Raw genomic sequence first — 22,705 nt, 5'->3', positions numbered from 1 at the left:
GTTTATACATCTACAAAGGGTGACTGGGTTTCCCTAAAATCTAGGAGAGAACTGGATCTTCACCATTCACCTGGCCTGTGGCTGTATGAATAAACAGACACTGCTATGAGGGCAATCTTGCTTTATAACTGGGCACAGTGCTTCGCACCAGTCCTTTTAAGTGTGTTTTATATTTTTGTCAATTGATGGCTTTCTATAGCACTCCTGCTGATCCCTCCTCCCTCCTCTGCATTCCCTTTATCTACTAACTTCCTTCCTGCCTCCACCACAATCTTCACATCCTCTAATTTCTGTCCTCTATGCAGCCACTGAATGCAGGAAACCACCCTATAGCAAGTCATGCCATTGGTCCATAGAACCCAATACTGTCTACTCTAGCTGGCAGCAGGTGTCCGGCATGCTGGAAAAACCTGCTGCCTGAGATTCTTTTTAATGAGAGTTGCTGGGCATTGGACCTTCTTACTGTGTCTTTTAGGGCCTAACTACATGTTACTCTAGGGACGCGGGTGGCGCTGTGCGTTAAACCACAGAGCCTAGGACTTGCCGATCAGAAGGTCGGTGGTTCGAATCCCCGCGACGGGGTGAGCTCCCATTGCTCGTCCCTGCTCCTGCCCACCTAGCAGTTCGAAAGCATGTCAAAGTGCAAGTAGATAAATAGGTACCGCTCCGGCGGGAAGGTAAACGGCGTTTCCGTGCGCTGCTCTGGTTTGCCAGAAGCGGCTTAGTCATGCTGGCCACATGACCTGGAAGCTGTACACCAGCTCCCTCGGCCAATAAAGTGAGATGAGCGCCACAACCCCACAGTCGGCCACGACTGGACCTAGTGGTCAGGGGTCCCTTTACCTTTACCTTACATGTTACTCTAAATGTGTCATGTGATGTAATGTCAAGGTTCTAAAAATTAAAACCAACTGCATGGGGATCTGGGTGGCAGTGATGTTTTAATGCTCTCTGCCGCAATTTGAAAAGAATCATTCTTTCCCCCACTCACAAATATTACATAGCATTTAAGGGTTGATAGGTCAGGAGCATCCCACACCTTGAGATTTCAGGGCCCCAAACTGAGACCTAGGGGTGGCCCCAGGGGCTGTCACAGGAGGCGGACCCTGGTGATGTCATGGGCCATTCTTCCTCTGTGTTCGCTCCCACCACTGAGTCCTGGAGATGGAGGTTAATTGGGAGAGGGAAGGAGGGAGTGGTGGAGGTCACAACAGCTCCCCAAGACACACAATAATTTGCAGCCAGCTCCTGCCAGTCTGAAGCTGGGAACTGCACACATAGTCTGCTTAATATATACATTTTTTAAAGGCATTCTCTTTGTCACCTGGTTATTCAAACCCTCCCCCTGCCACTTGGAGGGGAACAGGCAAACCTGGTGACTTCAGACCAGCGCGGAGGTCTGACAACTCTAATAGCAATAATTTCAAAACTCCTACTGGCGTCAAAGAGAGTTTTTGCCTTTCTATCTCTATTTACCATGCCCTGGGGCAGAGGATTAAATAAAAAAGCAAAGTCATGTCAAGTGGAATGTATAAAATAGCAAACATATGGGCCTCCATTAAAACTGGTCCTCATTTCTAGAAATTCACTTCCTTATTTTTAGGTTCTGTGCAGCTGGCATAATGTATAAAGACTTGATCGTGAGGGGGGTTATCTGGATTGGGTGGTATTCAGCTTTTACTCACCATTGACCTATTGAAATTAATGGACCCAACTGAGTCATGCTCATTAATCTCAACAGGCCTACTCTGAGTAAAAGTTGAATGCCGCTCATTTATTTTGTTCCGTCCCACAAAGCTGGATATCAGTGGTATTTTGGGGGCTGGGGAATGCTGTAATCGGCACAACCCCATGTAAGAAGTTCATTGCCATTGAGGTGATGTAGAACATAGTGGGAAGTGGAATTTTGTTTGCTTCCTTGGCACCTTGGTAATGTCTGAATTGGATCTACACCCTTGCTTTTGAAAGAGCTAAGCCCAATGGTCGTGAAGGAAGGATGAGTGATACAGGTATCCAGCAGCTTTTGGCAACATGGGACAATTTTTAAGAAAAACTGCCTTCCAGTGTACCTACCGTTCTCCTTTTCTCTCTTTTCACATCTCACTCACCCTTTCACTTTTCTTTTCTTAATCCTTTTCTGTTTGAATGAAGACAGACGTAAAATTTGTAATTTAAGACCCGGTGGGTGATCCTCACCAAATAATAATAATAATAATAATAATAATAATAATAATAACAACATTTTTATTTATATCCCGCCCACCCCAGCTGAAGCCGGGCTCAGGGCGGCTAACAACAATAAAATAATACAACATTCTAAAATCATTTCATTATAAAATTAATTCAAATCAAATTGATGGCAACCATTGGGCTAGAGTTCTGTGAAGATTGCCAAAGGAGGGAGTCAGGCTGTGCCCTGGCCAAAGGCCTGGTGGAACAGTTCTGTCTTGCAGACCCTGCGGAAAGATGTCAAGTCCCGCAGGGCCCTAGTCTCTTGTGGCAGAGCGTTCCACCAGATTGGAGCCGCAGCCGAAAAGCCCTGGCTCTGGTTGAGGCCAGCCTAACCTCTCTGTGGCCTGGGACCTTCAGGATGTTTTTGTTTGAAGACCGTAAGTTCCTCTGTGGGACATACCAGGAGAGGTGGTCCCGTAGATACGAGGGTCCTAGGCTGTATAGGTCTTTAAACCATGCTTTGCAAAGAACATAGTAGATGTACATACATTCCAACAAGTTAATTGCTGGATCAGGGCTGTCTAGGGTCTTCTTTTCCCCTTTTAAGCAGCCAATGTATACCCACTTGTTTCTATGTCCACCCTGTCGCTTGTTTAAAAAAACACCACTTTTTTTGTTTTTGCAAAGCTACTGCATATCACATTGGTCTTTATCCTCGTCTTTCCCTCTGGTAGATGTTAGTGGCTTCATTGGTGCAACTCACTTTAGGTAAGGCCACAACCCGTCCGTAGGTTGTGCCGCAACAGTTGATGAGCATTGCACCATTTCAACCACTTCCATCTGCCAGAAGCAGCCTAGTTCCTCTCAATGCATTGTTTTCCCTGCTGTAAAAATGGGTAAGTAGCTGTGCTCATCCCACAAAATATATGCGCTGGAGTAGAAGGCAGCTTCCTACTGACATTGTACAAACGGTCTTCAAAATACTTCCACTTGGCTCTGACTTCCATCCCTTCACTTAACCTGTCTCCACTCTGAACTGTTTCCTTGAGTTGCTCTCCTCCTCCCAGTCCCCTCTCTCTTTCCCCGTGCTCCCCTGCCCTTGGAACTGCTTCATGTGTAACAAATAAAATTAACCCTTCGTGGTGTGTGCACGCGTGCATTTTGTGGGAGTTGTGTATTGTTTCGTCCAGCCCATTCTTGTGTTTTTGTGTCCGGTATCGTTAGCTGACCGCTTCGAGGCATGGCCCAGCGTTACTGACCTTGCCTTAATGATGTGTGTGCTTCTCAGTAATTAGCCACCTGTGTTTCCCTTTTGCTATGGGCAGTGAGCAACTGGTATCCTCCTATTTTACATGCTACTGCAGCAGAAGAGCAGATTGTCCATCTTAATGACGACTTTTAGCTTCCCATGAGTGATGTGCGTAATGAAGTCAATGAACCAGGCAGGAATCCGAAGACTTGATTGTGTTGGGCTGCATGCGCTGTGTTTTCATCCTGATGGTTTAAATCTCTGCGCCTAGCTGTTTAAGTGAAGCATGCTCCTTTCCAACAAGGATATTAAAAGAGAGGATATTAAAATATCACTGAGTCCAAGCATGCAACAACAGAGCTGTCCAGGATAAATTAAAAACAAGAGAGTTCTTAGGCATGTTGTCTCTCTTCCCGCATTAATTTTTGAGGGATGCATCAAAGCCTTGAGTTATATAAGGCAATAACGTCCAACTTGGCAAATTTGGTACTTTCAATGTTTTGGTCTGCACAATAAAATCAATATTGGGAATGGTGAACATGAGCATTTTTGCAAGGGAACTGAAGCAAAAAAAATTCTGCTTGAGAACTGCCCTTCAAACCCTTCCCAATTAATTTCTGCCTGAAAATAATGTATACTCAGGGCTTTTTTTTCAGCCGGAACTCACAGGAACTCAGTTTGAGCACCATTGCTATTCTAAGAGAACGTGGGAGGTGTTCATGGTGAGTTCCGGCACCTCTTTTTCTAGAAAAATATAGCACTGGGTATACAGTATTACAAATACTGGATTCCAGTCTACACTTGTGGTCATATATCCATGTTTCTAGAACCTGTTTTGCCCTGATTATGGCCAGAATTAGTTTTATTAGCAACAAGCAGAAGTGGGGAGACAGGACTTCAGTCCAACTATGTAGCTCAGCAACCACCAGTAAAGATCCAGTGCTGCCAGTAAGAAGGAAGGCCTTGGGCTCTGTTGCTTGGCAACCACCAGTTGCCAAGGCCACTACAGCCCATATTTTCTAGTTTCAAGGCAGAGTTTCTGTTCATTACATTGAGAGTCAAACTACAGATTAAGCACCTGTAAAAATATAAGAAGAGGGCTGCTGGACTGGGCCAAAGACATTACAGTATCACTATTATTATTATTATTATTATTATTATTATTATTATTATTATCATCATTATTAATAATTTCATTTCTATACTGCTTTAGATTGTAAAAAAAAATCTCAAAGCGGTTGACAACACATTGAAACATCCCATAAAACCACCCAGAATAAAACAAATTCAAGCTTCCAGGAAAATATTTCAGATCCTTCTCTAAGGGGCATTCTGCTTCCCCCATATTTATATACCAACTTAATTTACAGAGCTGCCCCATGGCAGAAGTACTCTAGGAAGGCAGTGTTGTGTAGTGGTTAGAGTATCTAGTCCAACGTTTTGTCTTTGGATATGCTGCTTATGCCTCTGCAAAGCCCACAAGCAGGTTATGAATACAACACAGTCCCCTCCTGCAATTACCCCATAGCAACTGCGAGATTGTCAAGGCAGCATAGAGACATCATGACTTCTAGCCTTTGATAGCCTTATAAAATGCATTGGTCTAACCCCCCTTTAGAACAATCTGGTGGTCATTGCCGGTGGCGCTGTGGGTTAAACCACAAGGTCGGCGGTTTGAATCCCTGCGACGGGGTGAGCTCCTGTTGCTCAGTCCCTGCTCCTGCCAACCTAGCAGTTCAAAAGCACGTCAAAGTGCAAGTAGATAATTAGGTACCGCTCTGGCAGGAAGGTAAATGGCATTTCCGTGCGCTGCTCTGGTTTGCTAGAAGCAGCTTAGTCATGCTGGCCACATGACCCGGAAGCTGTACGCCGGCTCCCTCGGCCAGTAAAGCGTGATGAGCGCAGCAACCCCAGAGTCGGTCACGACTGGACCTAATGGTCAGGGGTCCTTTTACCTTTACCTTTACTATATCTAGTGTTGTGGGATAAGTAGAAAAAAAATCTACCCTCTTTTTCCACACAATGCATAATTCCCCTTAATCATGTCTCCCTTTATTTTCATTTCCCCGCTCAAACCCTGAAGCCCCAGTCTTGTAGCCTTTCTTCACAGGGGAATTCAGCTGTGTCTTCTGTTTCCCCTCGATTTGGGGTGAAGGAAGCCCCAGTTTTTATTCTGACTGCAGCATGGGAAGAGGTGAGGCTTAATCTCTCCCTCCCCAGCTATGATCAGGAAGAAAATGCTTCCCCCCACCCCACCCACATAACACATGGGGATAGTGTTTAGTAAAAAAAACACGTTGTGTTAAGTGTAACATGTAGTTCGGCCCTTAGAGCTCTGAAGAAGAGTGCAGGGAAAACTACAGCTGATACCTAGCCCTGATGGATGGAAGCCCTATTTTAATGTAGAAGCCAGATCTCATAAAAATATGATTTGAGGATTCTGTGGGTTCCTCCCTCAACACTTGCAGACTCTTTTCTTCATCCCACTTAATCCCATGGACAACACCAGGATTAAAACCTTGTTGTGATACTTTGCCAAACTCCCCATACATCACTGCTTTTTATGGCATTCTCTTTACACTAAAGATTTTCCTTAGATTCCTGGGTCTTCATCCTAGATAAGCTTTGCTGTCAGCCTTGATGGCCAAGGAAGAGCTTATGAGGCTTATGTGGAAGGAAGCTCCAGAGGCAAGATGGACCTCTGAGGTGACCGTCATGTAAAGGGAAGGCTCTGAAAACTGAGGACAGGGTGGAAAAGCTTTGCTGTCAGCCTTGCCTCCTGAGAAACAGCAGTGTGACACACCGCTGTGTTCAGGTTTAACTAATCCTTGCGGTCCTCCTCAGCCTTCCCCAACCACATTTTGCTATTTTTATCTCATCCCTGCCTTCTTTCGGGGGGTCTAAGCTATTAAAAGCCGTTCCTCTCCTTCTGCATTTGCAATGCAGAATTGCAGGGGAGGGAAGCGGTTTCCATAACAAGAAGTTGAAACGGTTGGCTTCTTGTCTCAGTCTGAGTTTTCCTCCTCTCATTTCTCCTTCTTCCGTTTTAGGCTCATCCCGCCTTTGAACCAGCTGGAGCTCCTGAGGAACCTGAAGAGCAAATCTGGACTGACTTTCAGGTGAGTTAGATGGCCATGGATCCAGCCCACTCCCCCAAAGAAAATGTCACAGACAACACTAGACTCCTTCCACAGGCACCCTTTATATGTGTTATGTGAACATGCAATGCGTGTGTGTGTTAGTTAGGACTGAGTAATGTATTGATACGTTCGTCCAAAATTGGTTTGAAGTCCACATCGTGCTAACGGTTTCATAATATTTGACATGGTGACGTATCACAAATCACAATGTGTCTGTGACGCTACCTGAAGGAGCGTCTCCACCCTCATCGTTCTGCCCGGACGCTGAGGTCCAGCGCCGGGGGCCTTCTGGCGGTTCCCTCATTGCGAGAAGCAAAGCTACAGGGAACCAGGCAGAGGGCCTTCTCGGTAGTGGCACCCGCCCTGTGGAACGCCCTCCCACCAGATGTCAAAGAGAACAACAACTACCTGACATTTAGAAGACATCTGAAGGCAGCCCTGTTCAGGGAAGTTTTTAATGTGTGACATTTTAATGTATTTTTAATCATCACACATCATGTAATAACTATATGTCAAGATTTTAATGAAGTTCCTGTAAAACATGAAATTGTTTTACACGTAATTCCCCCCCCCCTGGCCCCCCGAGGAATTTTTGTGCCCAGGGCAGCCATCCAGAGTACCAGCACCTTTTCCACCTGCTGGAAGCAAAGCACTGTGTCAGACCTATACAAAAACACCAGTAAAAACATTTCAAGTGTTTCCTAAGGGAGTCTAGGGAACATGCATTTCTTAATTTAAAATAATCTCACGCCCCCATGATCTTTCTGAGCTGTCCCAAAGAGGAGAGGTTAAAATGCAGAAATGTGTTTTCATTCTGACTGAAGAGCCAGGGAGGTTCTGGTGGAAGAACTTAGCTGCTATCTAAATTCCCTCCATATGATTCCAACAAAGAAAAGACCTAAAATGAATACACTTTAAACCATGGTCTATTGACTTTACAAAAATTCCCCAGCCATGACCTGGAAATAATATTCATTTCCCAGCTTCTGAAGAATTTCAAAATAAATCCTATGACTTTTAGGCCATGACTGAGTTTCTTTATCTTGACCTCCATATGTGAACCATATGTTACTTTTCCTGAGTTTGCAAATGTGCTGCAAGTGCATGGCTGACCTTGCTTGTGGCTTCAAAACACTGACTTGACGCAAATATAGCTTAGGTAAAAACAGATTGCAAGGGGTAAAGATCAGCAGGCTTCTTAAAAAAGAAGAAGCGTGGATATAGCTCATGTTTTAATATTAATATACTTCCACGAGATTGTAGCAACAAAGACTTTAGTTATGAGGTACAGTTTATTAAGCTGGTTCTTCAGGAAAGTTCAGGAAGCCAGAAAATAATGCATTATAGAAAAGTTTTATTTTCCTGCCAATGTCTATTACAATATTGCTAAGAGAGTTACCTCAACTAGGAAAATAAAAAGAAGAGAGTATAATTCTTTTTGGTTTTTTTAAGGCCAAACACAAACTTCAGCAGGTGCCAAATTAATAATTAGTTGAAATAATGTGTTTTCCCCCAATGTGTTTTTCCCACCAAGGGCAGCCTAGCTCTATGAGTCTCCTGGCATTCCTTGAGAGGCATTCCACTTGAAAACCAGAACTCTTGGCAGCTCTTGGTTGAAACAGGAAACTATATAGAACTATCGCCATTGAAGAAAATACATTGGCAATATGCATTGAGAATTTTTATTCTCTATAATATATTCTCTGTTTGAAATCAGTTTTTGACTATTCTCTCCTTTGGCCTTCCTTCATTGCTTGAAGCAATTTCTGTTTTTGTGCAGGGCGATTTTGGGGTGTTTATAGCACATATGTCACCTGCCCTCTTTCACCAAAGATTTCTTGAAAGTTTTATTCTAAGCCTTTACAAATTCTATCCTCTTTTTAAGAGGGGCGGAAGCAGAGATTACCATGAAGTGACTGTGGCCTTGACGATGTCTTCTCGATTTAGTCCACAAGACTGTGTAATGCAGACGAGGTCACCTCTAACATGTTTAGTGTTGCTCTGCCTGTCTGGTCCATAAATTGATGGATTACCCTCTTTTTCTGTGTGACTTTGTTGGGAGAGCGAAGTACATCACACAGAAATGTGGATCAGTCTTAAACGGAGCTATTTTCAAGCTGTGGAAACAGGTTACATGAAAGCGTGAAAGTTAGAGGGAACAGCTCCCTGTGTGATGTTTCGAGACTGGTATACTGAGAAGGAGCATGACTCTGTTTTTTTAAAAAACAGTCACCTTGATCCAACCCCATGGTTCAAAGAGTCTGATTCTGAAATGTGCTTCAATCTTTTTGTTTCAGCCTTTTTTTGTGTGTACGTAGGGGCTCGCTGGGTGGAGTGGAGCCACAATACCAATTTCCAGGCAGATGGCTACCTGTTGCCTACTTGGGGCTGGGGGAGAGAAGAGGAAGGGCAAAGTGGTGAGGAAGTTGGTGTGGTGCAAGCGCAGGAGCAGAGCCAGTTCTGGTGCACCTGCTGTTGCATTTGCACCGCACCAGCTTTCCTGCTGCCTCGCTCCTCCTTCTCTCCCTCACGGTAAGCAAGAGTAACCCACCTGCCGGAAAGCTAGCAAAACCACTCTGCCACACCTGATGAGCTGCTTCTACGTTCAGTATCTCTGTGTGCCCCATAGTTTTCCTCCCCCTGCCTTGTCTCCACCTTCTGTCTGATCCTGTCCTCCTTGTTTTCAACTGTGAATACCATTCTCCCTCTTCCGCCTGACTCCACTGCTAATGTACTTTTGCTTCTGTTTTAAGGAAAGAGCAGCAGCCTGAGCCGTCTCCAAGGTCTGTATGTTTTCAGAGAGTTCATCCCCATGCATTCTCACTACTCTCTCTCTCCCCCTTTCTCCGAGTTTCTGTTCCTTTGTGTCATGCGTGTTGATGCTCGTGGCGACAAGGAGCTGAGAGCCATTCAAATAAACATTGTAAACCTCCAACGTGCTTGCAATGATGAGACCGATGATGTCTGCATGCCTTGTAAATACCCGTAGAGATGGCCCCTTGATTATGTTTCCTTCTTTCCAATGGCAACACGCCATTTGACCGAGCGGAGTCTCTGGAGTGGGTTTGCTGCGGCAGCATCAGAACCAAGGCTGAGATGTGGCATGTAGATCCATCAGAAATGGATTGAAAAACCTGGGAAAGAGCTGTTATCCCCATGTGGGAAACGAAAGGGGCGGACGCAGTCTTAACACAGCCCCTTTCAACTTGCCTTTCCCGAATTGTGTGATAAAGAGGTGGTGGTCATTCTCCACGTTCCCTTCTCCCCTCACCTGTATTTCTGCCTTTCTTTTGGTCACGGCAGCAATGAAAGAAAGGATATTCATGTACCCGCCAACATTTGTCGCACATCATTGTTTTACAGCAAGTAGATCCCCACCGTGGCAGAGAGAGAAAGAGGAAAATGTACCAGCCCCTTTTGTAGAGACAACTGGCTAGTACAGGTCAATAAAAAACAATGTACATTCCCCATAGTGCTTAAAAACACGCGCCTTGGGATTTCCACATTTCTGATTGTGGAAGCTGGGACTCACTGAATTGCCGAGGGTCAGGCATGATGCTGCTCCTCTGTTGGCTTCACTCACACCTGGCACCTGAGCATCTCCTGGTGCAGCTTTGCTGGTAAGGTTAACTGATGCTTAACTGCTGCTGCTTCTGCAGCACTGATGGAGGATGGAGGAAGCATGGAATGCCTCCCTGCTAGTAACCTTTTGGGCTAGGGACCAAGCAGAGGTGGTGCCATCATCTCTATAGCAAAGTCAGGTAGAGGAGTTTTCTACTTGTCAGGCTTGCAGAAGGGCACTTTAGTTGCTGTGATGCTATTTATGCATTGCAACCAATGGTGATTTATAGGTTCTGTGAGTGTTAGGCATGTTGCAGAATCACCAAAGTCCATAGATCAAGCTTAGGCAACATGGTGGCCTCCATAAAGGCTTCAGTTCCTATCACCCTTGACCCGTGACTGTGCTGGCAGGGGCTGATGGGAGTTGTAGTCAAATAGCATCTGGAAACCACATTGTAGCTTATTTACAATGTTTTCAGATTTGATTCTCAATCAAGATAGCGTGTGTTCTGCCAGGCAGATATCTACAGGCTGAAAGTGTGCTTTAGTTTTAAGACAGCTCGGTGCACAATAGCAGCTGGCATGATGTTGAAAAGGGAAGTCCATTTTGTAGGTTCATCTGATGGGTATATGTTGAGCTTTGAGACCTAACATTGTTCCCACATGAGATGTTAGCACTGAACTCCATTTCTTTACTTTGCAAATCTTGCAATAGCTCCTAAAAAGTTAGTCTTGCAGTAACTGTGTAGTTCTGGGTTCATATGGTGCTGGTACAGATTATAATCCTGAATATTTTGGGTGGCATTCAACTAATTTTTTCTTAGACCCCCTGAAATTTATGGACCTAACTCAGTCATTAATTTCAATGGGTCTACTTTGAGGAAAGCTTAGTTAAATATCGCTCTTAGCTACTGACTCTGGTTAGAGATTTTGTTCAGTTCTGATGTAGGATTTTGGAACACAGATAAAACTGCAGCAAAACCCAGCTAATCAGTTGGTTATTCACCTGGGTTTAGAATCTCTGGGAATACTAAATACCATATTTTGCGCCCCATAGGAAGCTCCGGCCCATAGGACGCACCTAGATTTTTTTTGGGGGGAAATAAAGAAAAAAATTTTTATTTCCCCCCCAGGTGCAGGGCTAGAAGAACCAGGTCGGGGAACAGCGGAAAGGCGCGCTCTGCCTCCCCGCTGTCCCCCGAGCTTGTGGGGCTGGCTATGGGGAGAAGTGCGCTGATTCCGGGACTGCAGGCAGCTCTGCGCGGCCACCAGGAGCGGGGCGGGAATTTGCGCCCCGCTCCTGGTGGCCGCGCAGAGCTGTGCTGATCCCGGGACTGCAGGCAGCTCTGCGCAACCCTCGGAGCCGGTCTCCCGAGGGATGTGCAGAGCTTCCTGAAGCCTGGAGAGCGAGAGGGGTCGGTGCGCACCAACCCCTCTCACTCTCCAGGCTTCAGCGAAAGCCTGCATTCGCCCCATAGGACGCACACACATTTCCCCTTCATTTCTGGAGGGGGAAAAGTGCATCCTATAGGGCGAAAAATACGGTATTTCTACAACTGTTAGGAGAGAACAGTTTCAGAAAAATCTGTGGGCCTTACTAGATGTTATGTGAGTGTATCAACCTGTGTTTCTCCAGAAATGCTTAGTTAAAATAAATGCAGGGTATTGTTGCATTGGGTTCATGGTTTTCCCTTTCCTGCTCTGATTCATTGGTTTCATTTTGGGATGGGAGAACTGAACCTGACAATATGTCACCATGCACCCCCCCCCCCGGACATTACGAGGGAAATGCTGTCTGCGTTAATGTCTAGGTTGGCTTTCTGACACAGACATTCAATATTTGCAGGTGATTTAATAATTTCAAGCAACAGTTTGCAACAGATGCCTGTATGTTCCAGCTACAAGCCTAGCATGATGACACGTTCATTCATTTATTAGCTGTATATCTGGCAATTCCTCCGAGGAGTTCATGCATCTTCCTCCCCAACCCCTTTATACTAACAAGATTCAGTTGCTCATCTCAAAATTGGCAGAACAATCCAAGTCCAGGATCTGCTGTGCTGGAAGAAGTTTGGGTGATGTCCTTCTGCCCTAGCCTTGCCCAGCTCTGCTGGCCTCCACTGTTGGAAAAACTCCACCACTGGTGGAGAAGCTCTTCTAACAAGAAGCATGCAATGTGCTCGCTGAAATGTTGAGTGGAAGCTACCACCAGGGACATTCCTGTTGGCACTAGCCGACAGAAACACCCTGATCTGGGGGATGAGGGACTGCGCCAGCACAGGATCCAGAAAATCCAGCCCTCGTGTGACAACAATGGACCCAATTCAGGCTTCTTAACTGCTCCGTTTCTGCCCTGGTGGTGGGGTTGTGGACATCCCACTCGCCTTTTTTTGCACAAGTGGGATTCTCCAGTGAGTTAGCAACCTGGGGGAAGTTAAGCATAGAAAACCGCTCTTGTCAATGTGCCAGACTGAGTTTGTGGGTGGATGCGCTTCAAACAGCTCCTAGGGATGGTAGTGCTATTCCCTGACCTACTTTTTTCCAGTCTGGTAGTTTTTGTGCTTTATTTATTGACTGTGGATTTATCTCACCTTTCCTCCAAGAAGTCTAGCTTCCTCCTCTCCTCTTTCCTCTGTTGTCCTCACATGAACCCTGTGATAGAGGCCAAGCCAAGAGAAGTTGAACCAGCCCAGGACCATCCAGTGAGCTTCATCATGACTCACTAGACTTTTGTACCCAGGTTTACTCCATCCAAGTGTTGTCATGAATTCCGCTCATATTGATCTGAAGGAGACCCCAATGTGTAGTTAGCAGATTAAAAACATAAAAAGGTTGCAGGATTCCAAAAAACCAAAACAAAACAAAAAAATAGACCAGAGGCAATCAGTTCTTCATCCAGCAGAATTTACTACTACTGAAGGCAAATGAGCATAATGGTCACAAATCCATTACATCTTCAGGATCGGCAGAGTCCATAAGAAATCCAGTTGCAGCAGACTTAACTTAAACTTTAAAAAGGTAAAGGGACCCCTGACTGTTAGGTCCAGTCGTGGCCAACTCTGGGGTTGCGGTGCTCATCTCGCATTATTGGCTGAGGGATCCGGCATACAGCTTTTGGGTCATGTGGCCAGCATGACTAAGCCGCTTCTGGCGAACCAGAGCAGCGCACGGAAACGCCGTTTACCTTTCCACCGAAGCGGCACCTATTTATCTACTTGCACTTTGACGTGCTTTCGAACTGCTAGGTTGGCAGGAGCAGGGAATGAGCAATGGGAGCTCACCCCATCGCGGGGATTTGAACCGCCGACCTTCTGATTGGCAAGTCCTAGGCTCTGTGGTTTAACCCACAGCGCCACCCGCGTTCCTAACTTAAACTTACAATAAGACTAAAACCTTAACACTAAGCATACTATGTACAGAACCCCACACCAGAACAAAGAGAGACAGAACGTGAAATCCAGGCTCCTTCTGGCCTATTATTATAGTCTGGCAACCTAAAAGCAACACGCCAGGCTAATAATTTGATTACAACACTTTATATAGCTACTTAAATTGTATCTTATTCAAATATTTAGCAGTGAACATGCTGAAAGAAGTTGGTGCTCCAGAGGCAGTAGCAGGACAGTCCTTCCTGGATAACCGACTGTTTCAAACTTTGTTCCTCAGCAAATAAGAGGTCTGAGAAGGTACATAATTTGCAAATGGTTCAGCTTTCACTGATTCAGTGAATAAGTCATGTATATAACCGGTGCATCTGTTCTGTGGTTGGGACTTTATACTTAATTTGGAAGGCGTGTTGAACTTGAATTATTCTCCGTTTGATACACCATCCAAAAATGGGAAATTTGCTTAAGTTACATTAGTTGGTGTTACCTTGTATAAATTGTATGCCACTTGACTTTGAATGAAGATACAATTTAGTAATCAATTTACAACTTAGTAAAGTGTTGTAACCAAATTATTAGCGTGAAGTGTTGCTTTAAGGTTGCCAGATTTTCCTGTTCGCAACACAGGGGATCTTTGCTTCCTATTATTATAGTCAGCATAACCTTGAGTGAAAGCAATAACAGAACCAGTTTAAACCAGCTGTACTCAGCTTCTCTGAAGGAATAACCGAAACATCAGGAACCTTCTGCTTGTTTCTAGGCGGAACAGAAGCTTGTTGTTAGCTAGAAACTTCCAGCTTGCACCAGCTGGTATCACACAGAGAAGCTTCCAGAACCCTCTTGAATTGAATAGAATAGGAAAGATCTCTACACTTTAAGCCAGTACTTTCTGTACCCAAAAAAAATTGCAAACTGACGTGTGGCATTCTGTCCATTAGCTCACACACACACACTCTCAACCCCTTGCGCTCACCATATAGTGCAGGGGACGGCAAAGTTTTTGTGGCTTGGGCCGGTTCATGGTCCCACAGACGCCACGGTGGGCCGGAGTGCGCGCACATGCGCAAACGCATGCGCAAACGCTATTTCTGGCACGGAGGAGGTGTGCTCTGCTTCCTATTGGCTGCAGGAGCTTCCTTCAGCCAATGGGAAGCCGGCCAGGGTCGCGGAATGTGGTCCCCGCTCTGCTCCGTGCCAGTTTAGCGCGGCACATGGGAGCTGACTGAGTGGGCAGTGGGGGTCCATGGGCTGGTTAAACAACCCTCATGGGCCGCTTGTGGTTTGTGAGCCTTATGTTGCCGACCCCTGATGTACTGCTAAAAGCCAGAAAGCAAACAACAGGCGTGTCCTTGCCTTTCTTCATATCCCAATGGGTATGATAACAGGTGACAAAGGGCTTTGCTTCTTAATTCCGGGCACAATTCAAAGTGTTGGTGCTGACCTTTAAAGCCCTAAAGGGCCTCAGTCCTGTATACCTCCACCCCCATCATTCTGCCCAGACACTGAGGTCCAGCGCCGAGGGCCTTCTGGCAGTTCTCTCGCTGCGAGAAGTGAGGCTACAGGGAACCAGGCAGAGGGCCTTCTTGGTAGTGGCGCCCGCCCTGTGGAACGCCCTCCCAGCAGATGTCAAGGCAATAAACAACTATTTTACTTTTAAAAGACAACTGAAGGTGGCCCTGTTTAGGGAAGTTTTTAATGTCTGATGCTGTATTGTTTTTAATATTCAGTTGGAAGCCACCCAGAGTGGCTGGGGAAACCTAGCCAGATGGGCGGGGTATAAATAATAAATTATTATTATTAAATTATTATTTCAGAATGGGGAAGGCTGTGCTGATGGCCCCTCATAAAATAAAATCCCTGCATGGGGAATGCTTGCACATTACAAAGAGGGATGCACTGGAGCTATTCTTTGTAGTCTCTGTTTATTTTTACTTATGGGGTGTAAATAAATTATTATTATTATTATTATTATTATTATTATTATTATTATTATTAATAACCTTGCCATTTGATTACTTCATGCACAGGGAGCTTGTCACTCTAGGAGTGCTTGAAAATGCCCACCCAGGTGGTTTTTCTTTACAGCAGGGGTCCCAACCCGCAGACTGGGGGCTTTAGGCAGCGCCCAAGCTCTTTCTGTGTGGTCCCAAAGTTGCTTGGATGCTGCTGTGACGCTCCTGGCTCCCCGCCCCCTGCAGATTTGCACTGCTCCTCCTGGCCCCAAGCAGCACCATCTACTGCTGCTGTCCTCTCCTTTTCCTATCATTTCCTGAAGAAACACACGGGCTTCATTGTTTCTTCTGGTCTCACCACTATTATGGTGCCTATCTGAAATCTTGCGAGAGCCTCCCAGATCCCAGTAAGCAAATCTGACAGCTTAAAAGCTCTTTCCATGCTGGGAAAACCCTGTGCAAAAAAGAAGAAAGAGCTTTTAAGCTCTCCAACCTTCCGTGCCTTTTATTTGTGTGATTTCAACCGGCCGACCTTCAAATGCATAAAGTTGAAATCGCACATGTTAAATGCATACAAGGTGTGATTGCACTGTATGTTCGAAAATGGATTTAGTTCAGGTTAGCATTTCTTCATTGGTCTTTGACCTTAATCACATTAGTAAAGGTAAAGGTAAAGGGACCCCTGACCATTAGGTCCAGTTGTGACCGGCTCTGGGGTTGCAGTGCTCATCTCGCTTTATTGGCTGAGGGAGCCGGCGTACAGCTTCTGGGTCATGTGGCCAGCATGACTAAGCCGCTTCTGGCGAACCAGAGCAGCGCACGGAAATTCCATTTACCTTCCTGCCAGAGTGGTACCTATTTATCTACTTGCACTTTGACGTGCTTTCGAACTGCTAGGTTGGCAGGAGCAGGGACCGAGCAACGGGAGCTCACCCTGTTGCGGGGATTCGAACCGCCGACCTTCTGATCGGCAAGTCCTAGGCTCTGTGGTTTAACCCACAGTGCCACCCACGTCCTAATCACATTAGTACCATATTCCAAAAACAGTGCATTGTAGTTTACTTGGAGTAGACCCATTGAAGTCAATGGACTTAACTAACTCAAGACAGGTAGAGAATGTACAGAATCTTAGCGCTCACCCACTCCAAATAGAAAGTTCTACTTCTGTGCTCCTGAAGTGATATGATCACATATAAATTGAATTCATGATATAGGCAGAATGCTAAGATTTCCCTTGCCCTATTTTGAGAAATTGCTGGGGGCAGAATGGACTCCACTTATCTTTCAGTGCAGGGCCAGCCCTCCTGTGAGGCGAAATGAGGCAGCCGCCTTAGGGGGCAGGATCCACAGATGCAGCAGATCCCCATATAGATCTTTTCCCCCTCCCATCTTCCCGATGTAGATCTTCACTCACCCTTTCTTCCTTGGTGGTGAGAGGGGTGCCATTTTGCAGTTTGCCTCAGGTGCCTAAATGTCTCGGGCTGGCTATTCCTCAGTGTATGTTAGTTTCCTTTTCCCCATCCATTTCAATAGGGGCAGATTGCTTTCAGCGCAGGGGTTGCCAACATGGTGCTGTCCAGATGTTAGTGGACTACAACTCCCATCATCCCCAGCTGGCATGGTTGGTAGCCAGGGATGATGGGAGTTGTAGTCCAACAGCTTCTAGAAGTACGCTATGTCAGCTAACCCCAGCTTAGCAAATCAAATGCAATTTAAATTAATAATAATTAAAAATTGTGTGTGTGGGAGATGAAACACTACAGGGCAACTGACCCTGCCCCTGCCAAACTGGTGATAATCTGAGGTAGTTTGGGTTTGCTGAAAAAGTTCTAGAATCATTTCAAATGGCAGTCTCATCAGCATAGGAAAATTAATAGGAATACGTGGGGTTGTGAGAGAATTCTGGTTCCTGGCAGGGGATACTGTAGATTAAGGTTTTAACCATTCCCTCCAGAGATTGGGGGCAGAAGGAGCTGCGGATGGACTTGTGGTCGGGCTGTTGATGAAAATGTCAACTGACAGAGGCAGCCCTTCCCTTTGTTTTTAAACCCCTCGTATTATTGGGGGTGCCTGCAGGAGACTCGCAGAATCTGTGTCTGTTAGTCTGGCCCTGTGCCAGGAAACCCCTAGCCTACTGTATTTGACGAGTGGTCTTGTTCTTTCAAGAAGAGACACCTATGGTGCTTTGCCAGGAAAACGGAGCCGGGTGTTATCGAGAAAGAGAGGGCGGATTCCGTTTGAACTTGCAGCGGAGGTTGCCGAGCAGAAGGAGCGATGCTCAGCATCCCTTCTGGTACTGGAACGGAAGCGTTGCGCTGCCAAATTCAAGTCATCCTTCCTCCCTGCCCCCTCCCCAGCGCAAGCCAAAGAGGCTACCCCCTTCTGCATTTTAAATGTGGCCGAGAGGTTGCTAATGGTACTGAGCCAGCTCTCAGGGTGTGCCCTCTTGACTTATTAAAACAGCTCATTTGTGGTGGAAAAGAAGAGAAAAGAAGGTGGATCGTTGGGCCAAAGCAGATGTTGTAAGAGACAGAGAATCACACGTTTCCACAAAAGAAGGGGCAATAGTGGCAGAGCTGTGGCAGCTCTGGGTCATGTATAGTGGCTCATGCATAAATGCACCTGCTCATTTGATTGATAGCGCAATGTGCACCTCTGCCTTGTTCTTTTCTGTGGGTGAGATTCACACCTTTTAGGCTTAGTGCTTTTCTCTTGGTTTAAAACATTGGAGAAAAGACGCCAAATGCCAATGAAAAACACTAATAACTAATACTTAGAAGGGACAAATAAAAATGGCAAAATAAGAGCAGAGATGGAATACATAATTCAGTTGAATTCATTGGGAAGCTATCTCCGTTAAGTTTTGCTAGCTGAATAAGTAGATCTTTGCAAGGATTGGGAAATGGTGATAATTAATATCTGGGAGAAACTGCAGAATTCAGAGTAACTTGAGAGTAAATCTTGACGATATAGATTTAAAGAAAAGGGAAAGTATCTCTGCTTCTTCCTCCAATGCGTTGGGAGGTGGAAAGTGCCAGTTTTTAGCAAGCATGGAAAATGGCAGGATTAATATTTGGGAGGCGGGAAATCACAATGAAAATTTTCTAATTGATTTGAGAAACATTTTCAAGGGCTCCGTGTTCCATTAGAGATTCTGCGGCCGATTTCTGATGCAGAAGGGACTGTTTGTAGAGTTATTTTTTTTATTGCAAAGCTGTCCCCCAAGCCACACTTTTATTGCACTTTGCTTTTGACGGAAAACGAAACACCCCCCCCCCATCCTGGCTCCATAATATCCCCGATGAATGTGTCCCTTCCACATCACTTTCTGCAGTTGATCAAAGTTTCCTGTTTGGCATGAGCCCTCTGGTCTAATTTCTCTACTCTCCCCTCATTTCCAGTAAAAGCAATCCGTCCAGAAAGTCACTTTGTGGATGCTGCTCAGGAAACTCTAGGTACCACGGGAATCGCTTTGCACTGAACTAATCCAAAGCTGCACGGCTCATCTTCTCTCTTTTCTGTCTCTTTCTTTCCCCTGCTGCCTTCTGTTCTGACCACTCATCTGCTTAATAGAGGTGCAAAGGGAGGCCCTCCAGAATGTCCTCTGATGGCCAGCCGACATCCCCTGCTTCTGTGTTTCCCCAATGAGACCAAGTGCGGAAACCGCAAGGTGTAATCTTGCCTTAGTCAGAGTCTTTCTTAGCAAGCTAATAAGGTTAATAGTGACAAAAGAGACCGGGTATTCGGGGAAAACACTACCCGGGAAAATAAAACAATCCCTGAAAAACGACATCCCTCACAAGTTGGGGTCTCCCAGTTTATTATTAAATAATTTGAATTTGGAAGTATGTATATTGATTGTATCGTAAGCCCGTTGGACTGAATACATGTGAATGGGCTTCTCCTTCATAGCTCTGGATTAGTGGCATTTAAAAACATAACATGGCTTTTCCAGCACTTCTACTATGCATTCACAGACCACTAATCTTCCGCACATTGTAGCTACAAGACCCCTAACTGCCTAACTGCAAGTACCACTGAGCAAGATTTGGGCATTGATGGAGAGTGGGAACTCAGATGACTGAATCCCAGATTCCAGTTCCTGCAGCATCTCTTATCCGTCTGTCTCTGCGACAGTTAAATCAGCTTGAAAGACTTTGCGGCCATGTGTCTTCTCTTAGGGCTATTAAACTACTAATTCTTCCCTCTGCATGCTTTGGACAGTGGACTCATCTTTTATTTTTTGCACTTAAGTGTGGACTTGGCCAGTGCAAGGCTGATTTAGAATGCCACAGGATGCTTGCGAAATGTAGTTGATGTTTGTCAATTGCAAAATGTGATCTGTTTGTCCGTTTTTGGAATCCAATCCAGCTCCTAAAACCATCAGTCTTTCATTTCTAAGATGCCAGAGCTCTGTTAAGTATCCCACCATTCAGAGGCAAGAGGCTACCACCACAATCCTATGTATTGAATACATTGGACTTACTCCCAAGTAAATAGTTATTGAATTGCAACCTGCATTAGGAAGATAAGTTTGGGTTCACAACTTGGGTTGTATGATGCTTAGGGTTACTTTGCACTCAGTATGATTATTAGAATCATTTCCCACAGTCTCTTTGAATATTCAGGATAAAATTGTGGTTTTTAAGAGTTGTGATAAGCTACGGTAATGTGCTGGTACTTTGGAATTAGTCCTCCTGAAGGGAACTGACAACACTAGCAGTTGGTGAGAGCAAAAAGAAAAATCAGATAGTGTGCTTCTCCGCTTCTCCAAAATGCAAGTAAAATTCAGGGGAATCCTTAGTAGAGTGATGGTAGAGAGAGAACTAAAATGTTCCCTGAGATGTTGTGCAGAGAGATTTTGCAAGAAAGTGAAACCAAAAGCAGCCAACATTTTGTATTATGTAAAGCATTTCAGAGCCAAGAGCAAAATTCATTTGCTGTGCACTTTGAGCAGATCTCGAAGGCATGATTTATATATGTATATATAAACCTAGCAGGAGCAATGCCATCCATGTTGCATCTTTTCTCTCAGCTTCACTTAATCCTTGAGGTGTTGTCATATTGTGCGTTTTCCTACACACACACACACACACACACACACACACACAAACACCCTTAAATGACAGCCAGCCAGTGATGTGTAGAACGAAACATGCAATATGGCAACATCCCGAAAAATGTTTCACAAAACATTGTTTCGCCCTAATATTGGCTGGAGCAGGATACCGGAAGGTGCCAGAAGCTTTTGCACTTAATGGTTCATCTTTTAAATACATCATTTAGGGTAGCAACACACTAAAGCATAGATCCTGCATAGATTTCCTCTTCCTTTCCTTATGTCAGGGATGGGGAGACCTTTTCAGCTTAAGGGCTTCATACTCTTCTATGAAACCTTCTGAGGGCCTCATGCGAGTAAGTTGGGGCCACAGGCAAAAGAGGGTGGGCCAATGTAAATGTTACCTTTGCATGGTAGGCTAGTTTCTGCAGACCCTTTTTGCAGACCCTCCAAGTGACCCTATTTTCCATGGACATTCCCGGATTTACAGAAGCCATCCCAATTTCTGATTTGATCCCAGAATGTCCCACTTTTCCTTAGAACATCCCTGTTTTCATTGGAGAAATGTTGGAGGCTATGGAGTTATGCAGGACCAGAATTAAGTTTGATGAGGCCCTAAGCTACTGAAGGTAATAGGGCCCTTTATATGTCCAGCCGTCCTTTGTCAACAACAAATTGTCGCTGTTTTTTGTGTTGAACATATGCTATATGGTAATTTATGGACTTAATAGGTATCTAAAGCCATTTGCACATGCAGAATGTAGGCACCCTATATATAGAAATTAGCAAACCAGTGATCTTTTAGGGAGCAAGCTAGCAGGTGGGGCCCATGACATACATCATAGGAACCTACACAACACAAATCACTGTTGCTGTATGTAGGTATGTATTTTATTTGTTTTTTATCTTCTATTTTGGATATGTACATCCAGGTTTTTTCTTTAATTTTTTTGGGGCCCCCCAAGAGAGTGGGGCCTTAAGCTATAGCTTGTTTAGCTTGTACGTAAATCTGTCACTGCCTGTCACTCAGCCAGATTGCCAGTTGCGTCGCTAGAATGAGACACAACATCGCCCAAGTGACGTCAGCGAGCATTTCAAATATTCTGATTATTTCTGCTTTTAGATATTTTTATTTATTGACTTGATTATTTTTTTGGGGGGGGGGCCAGCTGCTCCCTGCCTCCTAGGCTACACCCATAGTGGGCTTGAGCCACACATTGGGTAAAAGATTTCTGCAATTCAGGGGGTTGGACTAGATGACCCTTGCGGTCCCTTCCAGTTCTAGGGTTCTGTGACTTTGTATAGATGGAGCCATGCTCCTGAATCAGCTGCAAATGCCTGCCATTGCCCCACCTCCTTTCCAGTTCCGAACTTGTTCCCCTGTAGAAATTTCCCTGCATGTTGCAGCTGCTTGATTTGGAAAACAGGTCCCTGGCTGAAGGAAAACCTTAACACAGCGGGGGTGGGGGTGGGGGGTCTGCCTCTGTCCTTAGAGACTTGTTTGTTTTCCATTACACCAGGAGGTTTGTGTGTGGGGGAAAAAGTTCCTTTTCATTATGAGTAATGGGCTTTCAGGGACTGCGTTTCAGTGCATTAGCAGTTCCCCATAATTAATGTAAGGTTTTATTTTAAAAGCATAACCAAGCACAGTGAGAGGTTACTAAACAATTCCTGAAGGGAAAGGCGGGCAGCTGGAGAAATAAAAGCCTCTATTATAGTCGCTTCGGGAAAGACCTTGGTTTTATTTTTATTTTTATTTATTTATTTAATATTTTATTTGTTTTTTGAAAAGCGTTTGTCAAAAATGTTAACTTATTTATTTATTTATTTCCCCACTCTTGAAAAGGGGGGGGGAGAGAGAAAGGCTTACAGAGCAGCTTGCAGATATCAATAAAAAAAGACCGTCCCTGCCTTCAGGTGACACAAAAAGAAAAGGGGAGGAGGAGGGTGGAGGAACAAAGCAAACTCTGGGCTTAGGTCTTTGCTATATAGGGTTCTTGTAGCGATCAGCTGAAATGGAAAGTTCAGATGTTACGGAAAAATCTAGGTCACCCAGCTCGTCGGGCAGAGCCCGCGGGTCCCTGCGGGATAAAGGAAGGAGTCCAGCTACCAACCGGAGCAAATAGCTGTAGACCAAAGTTTATTGCGCAATAGGTTCAAAGAGCAAATTTGAACCCCGGGGATGA

The 22,705-nt window shown here is 45.1% G+C and overlaps 1 protein-coding gene across 9 annotated transcripts in view; it reads left to right on the top strand.

The window, feature by feature from the left end:
* Window positions 1–22,705, top strand: part of KCNQ2 (potassium voltage-gated channel subfamily Q member 2) — a 149,982-nt gene that overhangs the window by 102,014 nt on the left and 25,263 nt on the right. For 5 of the 9 annotated variants that reach the window (XM_082225917.1, XM_082225913.1, XM_082225916.1 and 2 more), the window contains 3 exons: window positions 6,472–6,540; window positions 9,315–9,344; window positions 18,862–18,915. In XM_082225917.1, coding sequence (XP_082082043.1) covers window positions 6,472–6,540; window positions 9,315–9,344; window positions 18,862–18,915 — 153 coding nt within the window. The remainder of the gene's footprint in view (window positions 1–6,471; window positions 6,541–9,314; window positions 9,345–18,861; window positions 18,916–22,705) is intronic. The other 4 variants (XM_082225914.1, XM_082225919.1, XM_082225918.1 and 1 more) reach the window with 2 other exon arrangements.

Source organism: Podarcis vaucheri (assembly GCF_965113315.1).
Source record: "Podarcis vaucheri genome assembly, chromosome: 6".
NCBI lineage: Eukaryota > Metazoa > Chordata > Lepidosauria > Squamata > Lacertidae > Podarcis > Podarcis vaucheri.
The sequence above is the reverse complement of the archived record's forward strand: the minus strand, read 5'-3'. Positions and strand labels throughout refer to the sequence as shown.